This window comes from Miniopterus natalensis, chromosome 10 (genome assembly GCF_054644295.1).
Source record: "Miniopterus natalensis isolate mMinNat1 chromosome 10, mMinNat1.hap1, whole genome shotgun sequence".
NCBI classification, from domain to species: Eukaryota; Metazoa; Chordata; class Mammalia; order Chiroptera; family Miniopteridae; genus Miniopterus; species Miniopterus natalensis.
Window position 1 is genome coordinate 51650047 of NC_142090.1, and position 18992 is coordinate 51669038.

The 18992-nt window shown below is 34.8% G+C and overlaps 1 protein-coding gene across 1 annotated transcript in view; it reads right to left on the bottom strand.

The window, feature by feature from the left end:
- PCLO (piccolo presynaptic cytomatrix protein) overlaps positions 1 to 18992 on the bottom strand; it is a 341606-nt gene that overhangs the window by 20922 nt on the left and 301692 nt on the right. The window contains exon 21 of the mRNA XM_087821122.1: positions 12829 to 12902. Within this exon, the coding sequence (XP_087677248.1) occupies positions 12829 to 12902 (74 nt within the window). The remainder of the gene's footprint in view (positions 1 to 12828; positions 12903 to 18992) is intronic.

Here is an 18992-nt window from a genome sequence, read left to right on the forward strand (position 1 = left end):
CCCTAGCAATATGCATAACCTCAGCACTTCTCACTACATGGAATCCTAAAACTGGTCTGAGACATCATTTTTTCTTCCCTGAATAACTGCAACAAATACTTGTCAGTTTTTTTTTTTCTACCTCACTTTCCTTCAGCATATCCTCCAAAAAGTAGTCAGATGAACATTTTAAACTTCTCTGACTATTTCATTCCTTGACTCAAAACCCTCCAATAGTGAGCCACACCACTCTCAATAAAAGGCAAAGTTCCTACAGTGTCCTACGAAGCTTCTGTTCCCCCTTGGGCCTCAGCACCCTACTCTCTTTCTTGCCACACCGATGTCCTCTACCCCTGGACGTGAATGGCATGCTTCTCCTTAAAAACGTTTTTTGGTTTTTTTTTGCCAGAAACATTCTCCCCAGGTATCCAAATGACTCTCTCCCTCATCTGCTTCAGTGTGTACACAATGGTCACCTTTTCAGTGAAGCCTTCCCAGACAACACTATTTTTAACTTTTTTTAAAAAAAAACTGCAGGTGCACAGAATTACGTGGCCCACACTCCTCAACTCACAGCATCCTGTGCAAACACTCAACTAGCATTATCTCAGTGAGGATCCTTATTTGTTTGGTATTTAAGTTTGTCTACATTTTTCTTTTTCATCCCACTAATTTCATCTCAACCAGAGGCACCCAATCTTGTGTATTTACTATAATTCTTTCAGTCAAACTTCCATATATTTATTTATATGAGTTTACATAATTGTGTGGCCATAAAAATATCTAGCATTGTTTTCTATTTATTTTGAACTGAACTAATATTGTGCTATAAATCTCTTGTATTTAATATTTTGCAATCTACTGATTTTATCATATGCAGACCTAGGTCATTTTTTTTCTGACAGTTACATAATATTCCTTTACCTGCATATAATGTGTTTTATTTATCTATCCCTCTAGTAATGGATACATGCATTCCTCCTACTTTTTACATCCACACAGTACTAGAAAGCATCATTTTCCTAATAGCTTTGTAAGTCTTAACAAAAATTTGTTTTATGAGTACTGTTTTATATTTCATTTTTGTCTTTAGCTTAAAACAACAAATATTATTTATTGTCCTTGAAGAAACAAAGACTTCAATGTTATAAACTAAGAAATTATTCCATCTATCTCTCTAAACTCTCTCTCTCCAACCCTTTATCTCTCCCTCTCTGGATCATTTCAGCTCACAATCAAGGGGAGGAGATATAACTTTAAAAGATCATTATTATACAGTGTGGTTGGTGCAATGATAGGGCACTGAGGAGACTTTCCTAACAGAGCGAAGTGGAGTGGGCCCCACAGATACCTTCTTGGAAGAGGAAAGCTGAAGAGTGGGTCTCAAAGGCTGAATTGATACGGTGCAGGATAAAACCACTTGGGAAGGGGTGATCACATTCAGTGAGAAAACAGCATGAGCAAATGTAAGGAGAGGAGGAATTGCAGAGCTTATATTGAAAACTACAAGCAATTTTGATATAACCAGGATGTAGAGTGGGAAAGAGGACAGGTCAGGAGATAAACTGGAGAAGCAGAAAGAGGGGCTTGTTATGTTAAAACCTAGGTAGTTTGGTGGTTGATAGGCCTCTATGGAAATGTTGTATGCTGGAGAGTAACAAAGCCACATCAGCAATGGCTAGAAAAGGTGATTTTGAAGATGATGATACTGTAGGGTAAGAGAGCAATTAGGAGACTAGAAAGTTCTCTGGGTGAGATGTGATGAAAATCTAAAAACAGGCAGCTGGGATGGAAAAGAGGGAAGAAATTTAAGAAATAGTTAAGAAGTAAAATCTCCAAGGATTTGACAATTGCCCAACTGTGGAAATGAGACAGAGATTGGAATAATAATGCAACCAAACCTGAGATATAAAATATAGGAGGAGGAGGAGTTTGCAGGTTAAGAGCTAGAGTATTACCTTGTATCCTATAGCAAAACAAAACAAAAATTAATCTAAATTAAATTCTGATATATACCCCCCAATAAATTTGCATTTAAGGTTTTAAATTTTCTTAAAAGTATTATGTTGAAATTAGCAAGAAATTATTCTTAATAAATTAAAAAATTATATTTCTAAAGGTAACATAATATTATGCATTTCCATAACATACCTCTATGTTATCATGTCTGCCAGAATAACAATTCAACCTTGATAGAGTTCTTGGTATTATTTGGCAAGAAAAAGAGTCACTCTTTAGTTAATAAAGGTATATTTTGTTTTGTTTTGTTAATCCTCACCTGAGGATATTTTTTCCCCATTGCTTTTCAGAAAGAATGGAAAGGAAGGAGGGGGTGGGGGGCAGAGAGAGAGAGAAACATCGATGTGAGAGAAACACATCAACCAGTTGCCTCCCCAGAGCACCCAGACCCAGGGCCAGGAGCGAAGCGTAGCCAAAGTATGTGCCCTTGACCCGGAATGGAACCAGCAGCACTTTAGTGCATGGGCTGATGCTCTAACCACTTAGCCACACCAGCTAGGGCAATAAAAATATAATTTTTAAAAGCAGGTTTTAAAATAACACAATCATACCATTTAATATAATTTCATTCTCTTAATTCATAATATAGTTACTTTCAGGAACATCTTATTAGAATATTGTTTTAAATATATTTAAACACTTTATTAAGGAAAAATATCTATGAGAAGGAAATGATTAGTTAATTAAACTTATTTATATGAGAGTTTAACATATCAAATTAAACACTCGAAAAATCTCAAGCTGAGATTGCTAATCCATATTCCTAAAGTCACAAGGAAAACACATTCTGAAAACAGATCATATTCAAGAGCTCTAAAATATCCACAAACCAATGAGCAAGAGCTCATATTAAATTCCTCGGATAACCTCACTGCTAACCATAAAAAAGCAGTCTGTAAATTGGCTGAGAAATATCACAGCAGTCTCAAAATCAAACTAAATTGCACAACTTGACCTAAATTTTGACCCAACCAACTCATCATTAACTGAAAGGGAATGAACTCATACTATCAGACTATCAAAAGTCACAAACACTTGAAATAAAAGCTATCTGTCTCACAAATAAATTGTGGAAAAATTATTTCTGTTCTTCTGGCCTCTTGCAGTAACTGAAATCATTTTAAACTACCTTTTCCATCAATTAAAACAGAAGCCAAACATAGCATACCCTTGACCAAGTCAACACAGAATCACGGAATGTGTAGTGAACTCAGATACTTCTGTACTAAAGACTGCTTTTGATTTAAACATTTCAACCAATAATCCTATTTCTCTGGTTTAATGAAATGTTAGTGAATGAAAAAAATGTTAAAGAGGGAAAAATGATAGCTCAGTTAACTCTGTTACTTTAAGAAATGTAGTATTTTGATAAATTTAAGTTCTTCTGCTTCAAAAAAATACCTTATGTATAAACATTTAAGACTTTTCAAACATAGAACTGTAACTTCTTTTGATTAAACCTGCTTTCTATACCTATGGTAGCATTCTGAATATTTGATCTCTTTGGATGATACCATAGATGTATAAAATAAAAAAATTTTGAACCCCACTGTCTTCAGGATACAGCCTGGAAGTTTTTTGTGTGTGTGTGTTTTCAATTACAGTTTACAATTCTAATTTGTATTAGTTTTAGGTGTACAGCGTAGTGGTTAGACAATCATATACTTTACAAAGTGTTCCCCCTGATATTTCCAGTACCCAACTCACACCATAGTTATTACAATATTATTGGCTATATTTCTTACGCTGTACTTTACATCTCCATGACTATTTTGTAACTCTTTCATCTGAATTTGTTTGCCAGTGATTTTTCTCCTTCCCTCAGAGTGCCCTGCATACACACTCACACGTTAATCAGTATATGGGAGGATCTGAGTCATCAAGCTTTCCATATTTGGAACAACAGATCTATACACATATACACAAAGTTGAAGCAACATATGTGTTCACCTCATTCAAACTCCATTTTACTCTTTAAATTGATCTTGAGAATGTGCTCTACCACATGAGCATACCACATGGCCTTTCAAAGCACAGTCCATTTCTTTCTTTAAAATTCTCTGAAGCATTAGGTTTGCATTTTATCACTTTCCTACTTTCCTGACTTTCTTACTTTAACATTGACCTCTGTTAACACTTTTTTAGTTTCTTCTTTTTAAATCATACTAGTGTTTAACTACTAATCCTTTACAGAGGCCATAATTGCATCATTTCATTTCTGTGATGCTAGTGTCCAAAGCTGTTTTCTGTGCATTTAGATTCCAAATCCTTTTTAGAACAAAGGCATCCTGGCTGTCATCCTGGGTAGCTCTCAGAGCTGTCATCCTCATCAGCCTCTGCTGCATCTGCCTGCGTCTAGTCCATACCATTTCTTACTTGGACTACTGAACTGCATCCTGAGTGGTCACCTCCCCTGTAATCTAGCCTTCACAGCCCCAGATCTGATTGCGCAATTTTCCTCCTTAAAATCCACCGATAGCTGCCATTTGCCTATCTACAGCATAATGTCTAAATTCCTCCTGCCAATGTCTGATATTTCATAAATTATCTGAACCGTGATGACCTTTCAGGTCCTGTCTCCTTCCAGCACAAAACTCTGCTACAATCACCCAGAAGGCCACAGGTCCACTGATAAAGCAAACTCTCTGAGGCTTTGCACACGAAGTCCTCCCTTAGTGAAAACCTCACCAGGCTCCTTCAGATAGACTACTTATTACTCTCCTTTCAAGAACTACCTAAAAACCTGGAGATAATTATGCTAAGTGAAATAAGCCAGGCAGAGAAAGACAAACATCACATGATCTCGCTTATACGTGGAATCTAAAGAACTTAATAAACTGATGAGCAGAATAGATTCAATGACATGGAAGCATAGATGAGACTGACGAATGTCAGAGGGATGGAGGAGGGCGGGTGGGTGGAGGGGGAGAGAGTAACCAAAGAATTTATATGCATAAATGCACAACCCAAGGACACGGACAATGGTGGGGAGAGGGATTGGGGAGGGGTAGGGGATGGGTGGAACGGGTCATTGGGGAGAAAAAGGGACATCTGTAATATTTTAAACAAGAATAAAATATAAAAATTAAAAAAAAAAAAAAAAGAACTACCTAAAAAAAGCATTCCCTGCCAGGCAGGCTTTCTTCATCCAACCTCAATCCGAGTGCCTTAATATTCAACGTACATTCATTCACCTCTATGATAACTCTTGTCCCAGTTGCTCCTGAACATGTCTGTCTGCCCCAGGGCACTGGTTCTTTTTGCCGGAGATTCAGCACTAATCCTCCTCTACACATCCAGCTGGGCTTTTATGAAAGAAGAACCACAACTTTAAAAAATACTGAGTTATTATATATTTTAAGTAGACTATGTAGATTTTAATTGAAGCAACATCATCTCTCTGAGGTCAGTTTTAGAATGGTAACCTCCTTAAAAAGCTGTACATCGACATAGTGGATTAACATCAGGGATTAACAATTTATCAAGATGTTTGGGTATGGCGGATATATTTTAAAAATCTTAAGTTTTAAGACTCTATCTCAATATTTTTCTGTAAATATTAATTTAAATTTCACAACTATATGACTAGGCTTGATTTATTATTTAGTCTCCATGAGTCTTAATTTCTTGATTCAAAAAATATTTGAGTGATATTTGGTGCAAGTCTCTGTGCAAGGCACTGGGAATATCATAAATATTATAATATCTATTCTAGAGGGTCGTGAGAAGTGAGGCCACCAAATTTTAAAGATGCCAGGAGAGTGCTTAGCAAATAAATGGCAGTGTGATGTTGCTGTGGTTATTGTTAAGGAGGATGTGTTGACATTTTTGAGAATGTGAGTCATCAATACATATATTTAGTTGAATGAATATATATGTGTGTGTATATATATGTGTGTGTGTTTATACAATCGCAACAATTCATAATGAAATGTGTAAGGTAAAGACCTGTGACTGCTGCTTAGTATTCCATAACACCAGTGACAGTGTCTGGGCTTCAGAGGGCAATGTAAATTACAGAAATCACAGTGGTGTGCTATTTCATAGATAAGCACGCATCTGCTTTGGATGATGACAGTCTAAAATTGCATCTCTCTGGTGTAGGAAAATACTCAGATGCAAAAGATGACTTGAGTAGATAGCAATTTTTTTTAAAATGAAAGATTTAAATAACTGAATGCTTTTTTTTCTACATTTTTTATTGTTGCAAAGCAAGTAGTAGAATACATTATTTCAAGGACTAGCAGTCAACACTAAGGAACACTGTGCACTTGCCTCAGAGTATATTATCTCATGCCTGTGTTACTTTCTTATCTGTAAAACTGGTTCCTTCAGGGAAAGTGTTACTTGGCTGAGCAAGGGTTTTGTGAAATGTGCTGGATTTTTTTTTATCAGTTCTACTTTTTTACTTAAATTTAAAAGTCCCCCCCCGCCCCATGGATAATTATGTAAATTTTTAAATGACTCTCTGGATAAAACAAATATAGCTATTTCAATAGGAAAAATAACTAATAACCTAAGTGGTAGAAAACTAAATTATTCTAAAAGAATTTCACCATTCTCCAAAATTCTGAAACTTTTTCTTTTATACTTTGGAGTAAAGTGAAAAATGTTTAAAAATTGATAATTTGAATTCTATAGTGTTTTTTCCCACCATAGATTTTGTATTTCATTGTCATCAAAGTCAGGCTTCTTAAAAGTGAAAAATCTTTCTCTGTACAACATGCGTCCTATCCAAATGTCTTTAATGAGCATGGTAGATAAAGAAAGTACTTAGTTTCTATAACTATTACTTTTAAGAGAATCAATATGCATAACCATTTAGGGTAATAGTAGAAAGTTAATTTCTTTAATTCAAATAATATCACTTTTTTCTTGTATTTATTAATACTGTTTGCTCACTATCCCTAATATTTTATTTCCTCAGGTATCAAAAACGTGAACCATTTCATACTTCATGACATCTTTTATAAACATGAATTCTCCCAAGTCCCAACCCTTTATTTTCCCTAACCCTTAATAAAGTTGCTAAGAAAAATCTGTCAATTATTTTTATCTGTTTCTTTGGTCCTTTATATTCATATTACTTGGTGATAATTGAGGACTAGAAATCAGTAGCACCGAATTTTAAATTCAGACAATTTAGGAAAGTATGATAAGCTCTAGGGGAGTCATCTGTCACAGGGTGAAGCATTGCTATACAAGGGATCACATCAGAATTACTTTGGGGAGGAGTAGTCTGAAATACTGTAATAAATTATGTATCATTTTTTCAAAACAAACTGGAAAATGTAGGATGCTAAAAACATTTTTCTGGTGGAATGCCAAAGACGAAAAAAGAAATCATTTTAGAGAACATGATTTTTAAAAGCTTGGGCCACAAGAAGCCACTCATGTGGCACAGGCAATGCCTGGGGCGATGACAGCTAGCATTTATGGACTACGTGCCAGCCCGAGTGTGCAGCACCTCACAATCATTATTTCCATCAATCCTTGCAACACACTTATAAGGTAGGTACTGTTGTTATTCTTAATTTTGTAGATTAGGAACCAGAGACTTAGAGAATTTGAGTAACTGGCCTAATATCATGTGTATATATATATATATATATAGGCATGTCCAAGTTGGCATATAAAACTATACTATGCCTGTAAATAAGACAATACTATATGTAAAGATGTCAATTTACTCAAATTATATTAATTTTAATGTAATTTCAACAAATATTTATGTGGAATTCCCTTTGCTTCTCAAAAAAGAGTTTTAAAGTTCCTTTAAAATATATTTAAAAACCCCCAAATGGATGAAATAGTCCAATTTAGAAAAAATGAAAATAAAATTAGAATAATTGAATAAGTGTGGCACTGAAAGATACAGACAGACAATGAAATAGTCCATAAAGCCCATTACCAGACATAAGTATGTTTGAGAATTCTGAGTATGGTTAATGTAGTATTTCATATTAGTGAAGAAAGAAAAGTATATTCAACAAGTGTTCCCACAAAAATCGGTTGACTATTACCTCATCACATGGAATAACAGAAATTGATTTAAATATTACTTTTTAAGTAATATTACTTAAGTAAATATTACTTTTCACAGCACAAAGGAGCCAGAAGGAAATAGAAATCACTACATAACTAACATCCTCTATGTGGATAAAGAATAAGCAAATAATTAAAGAAGAAAAGATAAATAAAAATATTTATAGCTCTGACCCCACAAATCTGTTTCTAAGTTCAGGAATAAAAGTCAGGAATTTAAATTGCTGTTTTATTTTTTTAAAAATACATCTTTATTGATTTCAGAGAGAGGAAAGGAAAGGGAGGGAGAGACAGAAACATCAATGATGAGAGAGTCACTGATCGAGCCCGCAACCCGGGCACATGCCCTGACCGGGAATCGAACCCAGTCGCCTGGATCCCAGGTCCACGCTCAACCGCTGAGCCACGCCCGGCTGGGCTGGAGTTTGAGAGCAGTGGACTCAACTCTTTGTTCACGTGTCATGTTACTCGTGCCATGGACTAAACAACCACCATCTGTGCTGCTCATTCTTCTCAGTAACCTCAATAATTTCAAATTCGCCTAAACCCTGGGGAGGCAGCGAGCGTGTCGCCTACGGGGAGGGCCGCAGTAGCAGACACAGCTGGGCCTGCCCTGACTTTGGCCCTGATGGCGTTCCTGTTACACGCTGTCACTGACATTTCTGAGTTGTGGAAACTTCACCAGGAGCCCTTAGAGGGGAAACTCTGTGTCACGTCCGCATTGCGTCCCGATGTTATCCTAGTGCCATTAACGACAGGTGTTCAGTGTTTGCCCAGTTACTTACTGGATGCCCTATTAACAGCTGTGCTTATGTTCTAACTGAGGGTCTTCCAGAGTGGTTTTATGTTTTTCCCGTTGTGGGTTAATTTTTTAAAAACCCAGTTGGACAGGGAAAGAGAAGAAATCAAATTAATATTTTACATAGAGCACTTGGATATGCCAATCTGCAAACCCTTAGAGAGATGCCCATTATACTCTAGCCCTTTTTCCTACTTAAAAAGAGAAAACAGTTGGAGAAAATAAATTTTTAAACAACATATTTTGTGTGTGTGTGTTTATCAAAACAAGGTAAGGTAGAGGACAATACTGAGGCCTAGATTTTTATTGGTTCAAGGCAGGAAGTCATTTCTGTTCTACGCTGGTTTCATGAACTTTGAAAAATGTGTTCCTTCACCTAAAAGGGACTCATTAATTAATGGTTAGAGCTATGTATAAAATATATATTTATATGAAATAGACTTGAAATGCCAGTTAAATGAGTTCGTTCTGGTGATTATAGATTTCCATTACTTCAACATAAATTGCTACACTTAAAAAACACACAACCACAACACTTCCAGTAAGATATTGAATCAAATCTTACTCTCTGCCCTCCCCGCTCCCCTGCCTCCTTAGTTAACATTATTGGTGATGGGCTTTCACACACTCAATTATTTGAAAACATTTGAAGAGTAGAGCTTAGCATATTTCTGTAATGGTAGAAGTTTATTTGTTATGGCCCATTGAAAATGGAAATTGAGTGATTAAATTCAAGCATCCAAAGATACTTTAGAAAATAAATGATTGATTAGGGTTATTTGTTTTTAAATGAATGGAGCCAGGCAGATTAAGCCTCATAAGAAGTCATACTTTTGATGCCTGATGCTAACGCTTGCAAACACCTGGTTTAGGAGAATAAATGGGTCAAGCCAGTCACTATATGTTATATATATGAAGGCCCACTAGCAAAAAATAACACTATTAAATACACCTAATAAAAAAGGGCCATATCTTGTGTCTTGAGGGTATTTGAGGTTTGTAATGTAAACTGGGAAAGCACAAGTGGAAAGTCTAATTGCTGTGATCTAAATCTTTAGGAGAAGTGGTCTTGTATAGCTCTCCCAACAAGTGAATGATGTTTTATCCATTTTGATTAATTTCACTCCTTTGGATGGGATCCAAATTGCTCTATCTTAAACCCTCTTCTAATTTAATAATAGCTACAGCTTAAATGTGCCAAATGTAGAGATTATTTGCACTTCACATTTTGCACTTGCTTAAACTATGGAAGTTCAACCTTTCATTAGTAAAGATAGTCCACAAGAGTATTGATATTTTCCACTACAATTTAAGTCACAAATCCAGAACCTGTGATTGATCTCACATTCTGACCCACTGAATTAATCTCATACTGGGATTAAAATATACGAGTCACTGCTATGGAGAAGAGGAAACATTATTAGACAAAACAACTAAGTGGAAACAGATGTTTTAAAAAAATCAGAACACTAAGTAAGTAGGTTTGCTCAATAAGTAAACTAAGAACATGGCTATTTAGCATTATAAATCTTTCATTAACATGTTCAACATAAAATTTCAGCCCCATACAATATAAGTTTTTATATTCTGTACAATATAATTCCAAAACAAAACCAAAAATTTACGAAAACAAACTGTATAAAGGTGATTACTTCAAATCTACGATATACTTTTGATTTAAGGTATAGTGTCCTAGAGCATATCTTTTGTAGATCAGTTTCCCTCACAGTAGACCAAGGTGTTCATAAAACAAAGTGCTTAAGTGAATAATCTGAAAGTTTCAAGGTGAAAGGGATCATTGCAAGATCTACAATTTCAAGAATGCTGTACTAGCCCACAGAGAGACACCGTGTTTCTGGTGCCATGATAAAGAACTAAAAAGAGGAATAACCCAGTGAGGAAAATATAACATGTCTAAAAACAAATTGAATAACTCGGTTTTGCTTGATTTTGTTTTCCCATGAATTGGTTGTTTACGCTGACTGACAACAACAGGAAGTTTATTGATAAACTTTAAGATGAAAAGAAATGTGAAATTAAATAGCCAAAACTTTGAAAAACTGATCATGAATTACTTCTCTGTATTCTAGAGTTATACGAAAATCAGTGTCTATTACTCTTACATTTGATTATATTACTTATTCATTCACTCAGCAAACATTCTTGAAGTTGACCCTAGACACAAGGCTTTCTCCTAAGTGCTGGGAAATGATAGCTCTGGCCTGAGTGTTGTTCAGGTTTATGGAGGAGACAGGCAGAGCAATAGATAAATTTGAACCAAAGAACAATGAAATATGAATAATAATAATTTTAACTATCATTATTTTATACTATGCTAAGTACTTTAATATATTATGTCATTTATTTCTTAAAATTACAAAATTACTTATGTAGGTAAATAATACCATGTACCGGTTTTACATGAAAAAAAATTTAAGTATAAACAGCACACAAGATAAAAGCAAGTTTCTTAAACCCAGGAAATTGATGCCAAATCATATGCTATTAAAAAGAATGATGAAAGGCACAGTATCACTAAGACACTAGATAGGGAAATCAGAAACCCAGATTTGGGTTTCAAATTTGGTCCTGTTACCTAACTGGTGACCTGATCTCTCTATTTTCGGAAACCTCATCTGAGAAATGCAGGGTCCAAGTGATGCCTAAGGTGCCCAGTAGACTTAAGTAGATATCACATTTTTCTGGTTCTACTAAAAAATTTTGTTTCTGGATTTATTCAAAGACTGTTCCTCTCTCAGTTTCCAGAGTCCCCAGGGTTCCAGCCTCAATCCACCAATCTGTTTACCCACCCACTCTTCATAAACTCACCAACACTTAGTTGATTAGTCCCAATAATCTACCATCCAAATTCTGTGGAAACCACTCTGAGTAATTAAAATAGAGGAAATTTATGCCTGGCAGTTATAATATACTCATAGAAGAGACTGAGACACCAAGCAGGAGCTAGTTAGGTAGCAAAAAGAGGCTGCTGTCCCTGTGGACTGAAGGCCAGGGATTGCTGAAAGCAGGACAAGTCTGTCTTTGCTGGGAGTGGGAAACATGGAAGAAACACAGCAAATACTAGAAATATATCTTGAGACAGAGAGGATGGGAGAAATATCCCAGTTTCTTCCTTCTGCCCAGTCTCCCGTCTCTGCCAGTGCCTGATGCAACCTGGCTGGAAGCCACTGACAGGGAAATAGCCTTGGGAGCAGCTACTCCGGGAAGAGGGCAGGAGAAAGACCGAGAATGCATCTGAGGGCACACAGGCTTAAGGCCAGCACAATATTTTGCCTAGAGATCCTGTAGATGCATCAAACTACATATGCCCTGAGCTTAATTCACCTTCCCTGTTTTGCCTCCTTCTGCTATGTGCTTCTGCCACTCACAAAATCTAGGCCTATTTACACCTTACAGATACTGCTTAGGTTTTTGCTAAAGTTAAGGGGGTGTGTTGTGGTTTTTTTTACATTTGTAATAACCTTACGACTTGTTTAACACAACCAAATTTAATTTCAAATTAGTTCTTCACTCTAGAAGTTAGTTTAGTTTTTTTTTTAAATAATTTTTACACCATTAGTTTCTTCCTAGCTCTATAGATTTAAGAATTTCTATTGACTTAAATGAGCTTTCATGACATTTTTATTTGCATGATATTTTAGACAAAAAATGTTTTAAAATGTGAAGATTTTTTTTCTCCTGAGAAAGTCTTCGCTCTTTCCTGTCATCGTTCTCATTATTCTTCCTCTTTTAAATTTTTTGTGCCCTGAACCCTTAAATGTTAAATATGCACGAGGAAGTTGGGAAATTGTTAAATGAAGTTACACTCTAATTTAATAGATAACATTGATACTAATAACTTATTTTATAGTGCTCCTGCCATTAGTACTTAGAAATTAATGTTCATATTAAAAGAAAACAAATCAAAGCACTTCTAGTATAGCCTATAGATTCAATCAAAATTTAGTATCATCATTTTAACTCACCTTCACTGTCTGATGGGCCCACTCCTACTCCAGGCTGCTTTATAGGATCTTGTCCATTCTGCCCCATCTTCCCTCTGTTTATAGAGAAAATAAAAGATTGTACTATTTTCAGGTATGATCTCTTAAATGCAAATGAGGAGGCCAAATCTGTAAAAATAGAATGACATTATATATTCAGGCTTGCAATAAATTACTTGAATGGCAAATATAAACATAAATTGCTCTATATAGTATTAATTTTTAAATGGGAACTTGTTTGTTATTTCTACATAGTCCAAACTAATACTTAAAAATTCAATGTCTTATTTGTTGACTCATTTATTAAAGATCAGACCAGCATGACATTTTGAAATTTTGTTTTAGAACTTGGGGGTGGTTATTTTTCCATTTTAAACTCAAAAGTGAGGAGGGTTTTTAGATCTTTACTCTGTTATGGTGAGTTTTATAGATCCTGAGTAAAAGGAAAAATTGTGAATTAAATAACATAAAATAATGTTGTAATAACAGATTTTTATTTCACTTAGTGGCTTCCTTTCAGATCCTTCTTGTGTTTTCAGCTGTGTGGAGGATATTTGCTTTTGAAGTCAGGCTGCTTGGTCTCTGCTTCCAGCTTCACTATTTCAAGCTGTGTCATCTAAGGCAAGCCTAATAAATTTGGTGAAGACTATTTCTTTTTTTTGTAATATAAGGACAGACTACTCCTTCTTTTGTGATATAAAGACAGCTAATTTCTGGTTATGAGGAAACTATATGGAAAAATATATATAAAGTGCTTACCACTGTGCTTGAAACACCACAACATTCAATAAATATAAAGTATTAATAGGTAGGCATGCACATAATGGCCTTAGAATTCAGTCTGCTACTCACTTTTAGCTTCAGCCTCAAACTTTTTGGAAGGCCAAATAGATAATTTATAATACTTTGAGCACCATGGCTTCAGAATATTGATCATGTAATAGCCAAGACTATAGGCCATTTCTATTTCTTTAGTCAAATGAAAGCTACATGGCATACAAAAGAGCTTGGTATTCCTTTCTATGTACACATATATACATATATGATGTTCTAAAAAAATGGCATAAAAATGTTTAAGTATGCAAAAGAGTGCTTGAACAAAAGGATGTCTTTATATTTTCTAAACAATAATTCTAACATAGTAGGATTTACTAACCATTATTATTTTCACAAAAATATTTTGTTTGCTGAACCCACTGAAAATGTAACCATATTTATTTCTTAAGAACTTAATTATACCATATTACCCAAAGCAATATACAGATTTAATGCAATCCCTATCAAAATACTAATGGCATTTTAAAATATATATATATATATATATATCTTTATTGATTTCAGACAGAGGAAGAGAAAGGGAGAGAGGCGAGTCACTGATCGGCTGCCTCCTGCACACAGCCTACTGGGGATCGAGCCCGAAATCCGGGCATGTGCCCTCACCAGGAATCAAACCTCAATCTCCTGGATTCTAGGTTGATGCCCAACTGCTGAGCCATGCCTGGCCGGGCAATACTAATGGCATTTTTCACAGAACTAAAACAAAGAATTCTAAAATTTATGTGGAAGCAACAAAAGATCTCAAATAGCTAAAGCAATATAGAAAAAAGAAGAACAAAGTGGGAGGTATCATGCTACCTGATATCAAACTATGCTACAAGGCTGTAGTAACATATTGATGGTTGCCAGATTGGAGGCGGATTGGGTGGATGGGTAAAAAGATGAAAGAATTAAGAAGTACAAATTGCCCATTATAAAAATAGTCACAGGGATGTAAAGTACAGAATAGGGAATATAGTCAATAATATTGTAATAACTATTTATAATGTCAGATGGGAACTAGAGTTATTGGGGTGATCACTTCATAAGGTATATGAATGTCTAATCACTATGTTGTATACCTGAAACTAATAAAATATTGCATGTCAATTATAATTAAAAATAAATCTTAAAAATAATCTAATTAAATCTTACTTGAAAAAACTGTATTTACCCCATTGTATATCTTTGCACCTTTGTCATAGATCAATTGACCATATAAGTGAAGATTTATTTCCAGGTTCTATATTTTATTTCATTGATCTGTATATCTGTTTTTATGCCAATACCATACCATTTTGATTATTATAGATTTGTAGTAAATTTTTTGTATAGATTCATATATAGACTATATGTATACACATATATTCACATACACATGTATATGTGTGTGTATATATGAATATGTGTACATATGTATGCATATATAAATGTGTGTACATATGTATATATGTAAATGTATATGTGTTTATGTGAATATATGTATATAAGTGTATGTGTGTGTGTATATATATAGTCTGCATATAAATATATACAAAAGAATTTACTACAAATCTACAATAATCACAACAGTATGGTACTGGCATAAAAACAGACACAGAGACCAATGGAATAGAATAGACAACCCAGAAATAAATGTTCACTTATATGGTTAATTAATTTATGACAAAGGATGCAAGAACATACAGTCTCTTTAGTAAGTGGTGTTGGCAAAATTGGACAGATACATACAAAAAATGAAACTGGACCACTTTTTTTTGGATCATATACCGAAATAAACTCAAAATAAATTAAAGACTTAAATGTTAGACCTGAAATTATAAAACTCCTAAAAGAAAACATAGGCAGAAAACTCTGACATCACTCTCAGCAATACCTTTTTAGATATATCTCCAAGAGCAATGGAAACAAACAAAAAAAAAAATAAAGAGGATTATATCCAACTAAAAAGTTTTGGCACAGTGAAGTAAGTCATCAACAAAACAAAAAGGCAACCAGCTGAATGGGAGAACATACGTATTTGCGAATGATACATCCAATAACTGGTTAATGTCAAAAGCCTGGGGTTCAGGCTTGATCCCCAGTGGGGAGCGTATGGAAGGCAGCTGATTGATGGTTCTCACTGATATTTCTCTCTCCCTAAAATCAATAAAACATATTTTTAAAAAGAAAAGCAAAACAAAAAATATATATAAGAATTCATACAACTTAACACCAAAAATTCCCCCATAAAAAACACACCAAAACAATCCAGTTAAAAAAATGGGCAAAGGACCTGAATAGACGCTTCTCAGAAGAAGCCATAGAAATTGCCAACAAACATATGAAAATATGCTCAACATCACTAACCATCAGGGAAATGCAAATTAAAACTACAATGAGGTATCACCTCATATCTGTCAGAATGGCTACCATCAATAAATCAACAAACAACAAGTGCTGGTGAGGGTGTGGAGAAAAGGGGACCTTCACACATTGTTGATGGGAATGTAAATTAGAGCAGCCACTATGGAAAAATAGTATGGAGATTCCTCAAAAATTTAAAAATAGAGCTGCCATACCTCTAGCAATTTCACTTCTGGGTATTTATCTAAAGAAAGGAAAAACACTAATTTGAAAGATATCTACACCCCTATATTTATGTCAACATTATTGTCATAGCTAAGATATGGAAGCAACCTAGGTGTCCATTGATAGGTGAATGAGTGAAAATGGGATATACACAAAATCTTACCATTAGCAACAGTATGGATGGGAGCTATGGGATATTATGCTAAGTGCAATAAGTCAGACAGAAAAAGGCGAATACTGTATGATCTCAAGGTGGAATCTAAAAAACACTCAAATAAACAAATAAACAAAACAGAAACAGACTCATAGATATAGAGAACAAGCTAATGATTGCCAAAGTGGACTTGGTGCGAGGATAGAAATAAAAATTTAAAAAAGACAGTGAAGTCACTATCCTGGGAAAAAAAAATTAAAAGAAAAAGAAAGAAAGAAAACACTAACAGATTTTTCTGTAATGTTCTGTGCAATCATGTGATTCACAATTCACATTGCTAAGTTTTTTTCTTGGGAAGGCACACTGCCTCAGGATAAAAAAAAAAAAAAGTTTTGATTAATCAATACGCAAAACTTAAATTTGTGTAAATGCTTCTTTTTAAAATGTTTTTATTGATTTTAGAGAGAGGAAGGGAGAGGGAGAGAGAGACAGACATCGATGTGATAGAGAAACATCTATCGGTTGCCTCCCTCACACACCTGGAGGATGGGACCCAAAACCTGGGCATGTGCCCTGATAAGGAATCAAACTGGCAACCTTTTAGTGCATGAGATGATGCCCAATCAGCTGAGCCACACCAGCCAGGGCTGTAATTGCCCTGGAGGAAAACAATAACTTAGTAGCAATCTCACCTAGCAGTATGCTATTTTAGTAGAATAAGCCAAACTCAGTCGAAAGTGAGGATCATTTTGGCAGTGGTAATCTAGCAGATGAGAGTACTGAAAAATTACTCCCTTAAACTATGCCAAACATTAACAAAATAATTATAATGTTTAGTAATTGTAAAAAAATAATTTTTTGATATTTTTTATTTGATCTTGATTCCTAGATTTCATTTTAATGGTGAGAGTCAGTTGCAGTCATTGCTTCTAATGAAAACTGATGTTAACGTTAGATACTTAAGCCAAAATGTGTATTTGGTGAATTTCTATGATTATATGGAAAATTTTTGAAGCATTATGAAGTTGAATGAAGTACAAAGGAAACACACCTGCCTGTGATTCATGTGAAGTGTGAAATTTTTCTGAATTCCCAATAAATAACCTTCAGCTCAGAACATTCTGAGGACATAGTTTATAATTTATATCTTTTAATCAGGCACCAAATAGTGAGCACTTATGTTAGCTCAAGCAGTAATTGTGTTAGACACAAAGGGGTATATAAAGGAACTACTAAATATTGCTGTTACATATGTATATTCCGTAACACTTTAGAGAAAAGAACTTTTTTGTGTGCTCATATGACAAAACCACAGCCTCCTAGGCAGTTTTGAAGGGCTTTGATCTACAAGAGAAATAGGAAAATGGGAGGGTAAAACAAAACTGGATTCTAGTATGTATGTAAAAATGTAAAATCTACTTCTATTCAGATATTCGGATATTGACGAAATAATATATTTACTCTCCGAAAGTTATAACTTTATCTTCAGTGGTAAATTAGTATTTTGAAAGGTAAGGGTAAATGGAAAGGTTACTAATGTTTACAAATTCATATGATATTTGCAACTTACAGAGAGGAATTGAATGAATTTGCTAAAATTCTCTTCAGTCAAACTGGATCACCAGAGGCTGAGAATCAATGAGATCAGGCTTCTTTTAGAAATAATTTTCAATAAAAAGAAGTGATTAAATACCAATAACTGTATTGATCCATAGCTTAAGTTTTAAAAAACAACAACAAAAAGGCAGACAGGCAATCCAACAATTACTTATTTTAAGTAGGAAAAACATAACTTAAAAATCACAAACACATTTTTCACTGTCCAAATACATTTCCCCCATTATTTTGCTTTTATAAGTTGAGCCATTACCTAAATATTAGTACTCTTCTGGAGATCAAAAGGAAAGACTGATAAAAAGCATGATGTTAAAACAAAGAGAAATCAAGTTCCACTCTAAGAAGGCCTCACTCAACACTGGGGAAAATGAAAAAGCCCCTTTAACAGGGGTCCCGAGCAGGCGTCTGCAAGCTCTTTCTGTAAAGGACCAGATAGTAGGTGATTTGCATGGTCTCTGTTGCAGCTACTCCAGATTGCCCCTGCAATGCGAAGCAACATTAGCAACACGTAAATGAACCTGTGTGGCTGTGTTCCAATAAAACTTAATTTATGGGCCCTGAAATTTCAATTTCATATGATTTTTCATGTGTCACGAAATACTATTCTCTTCGGTGTGTTTCCCCACCCCCCTTTTTTCCCTTTTTCAAACATTTGAAAATTCAAAAACTATTTTTAGCTCACAGATCTTATAAAACCTTGTGGCAGGCTGGATTCACCCTGGCCTAGATTCTGGAGCTGGTGAACCAGTGGTGTTTTTGAAAGCCCAGAAAACTAGCACTGGGGAGGAGAAGGAAAGGTCAGTGTTTCAATTTTTATATTGGAACAGACATAACCTACATATTTATTTTGGATGCTGCTGAATATTGCCACCAGTATTACTAAACCCATTCTAACACATTCTAAACAACAATCTAGTTTTACATTTGATTTGCAATATGATTTTCTTGAGGCTTAATATATTATAAATGAACTTTACTCCAAGAGTAT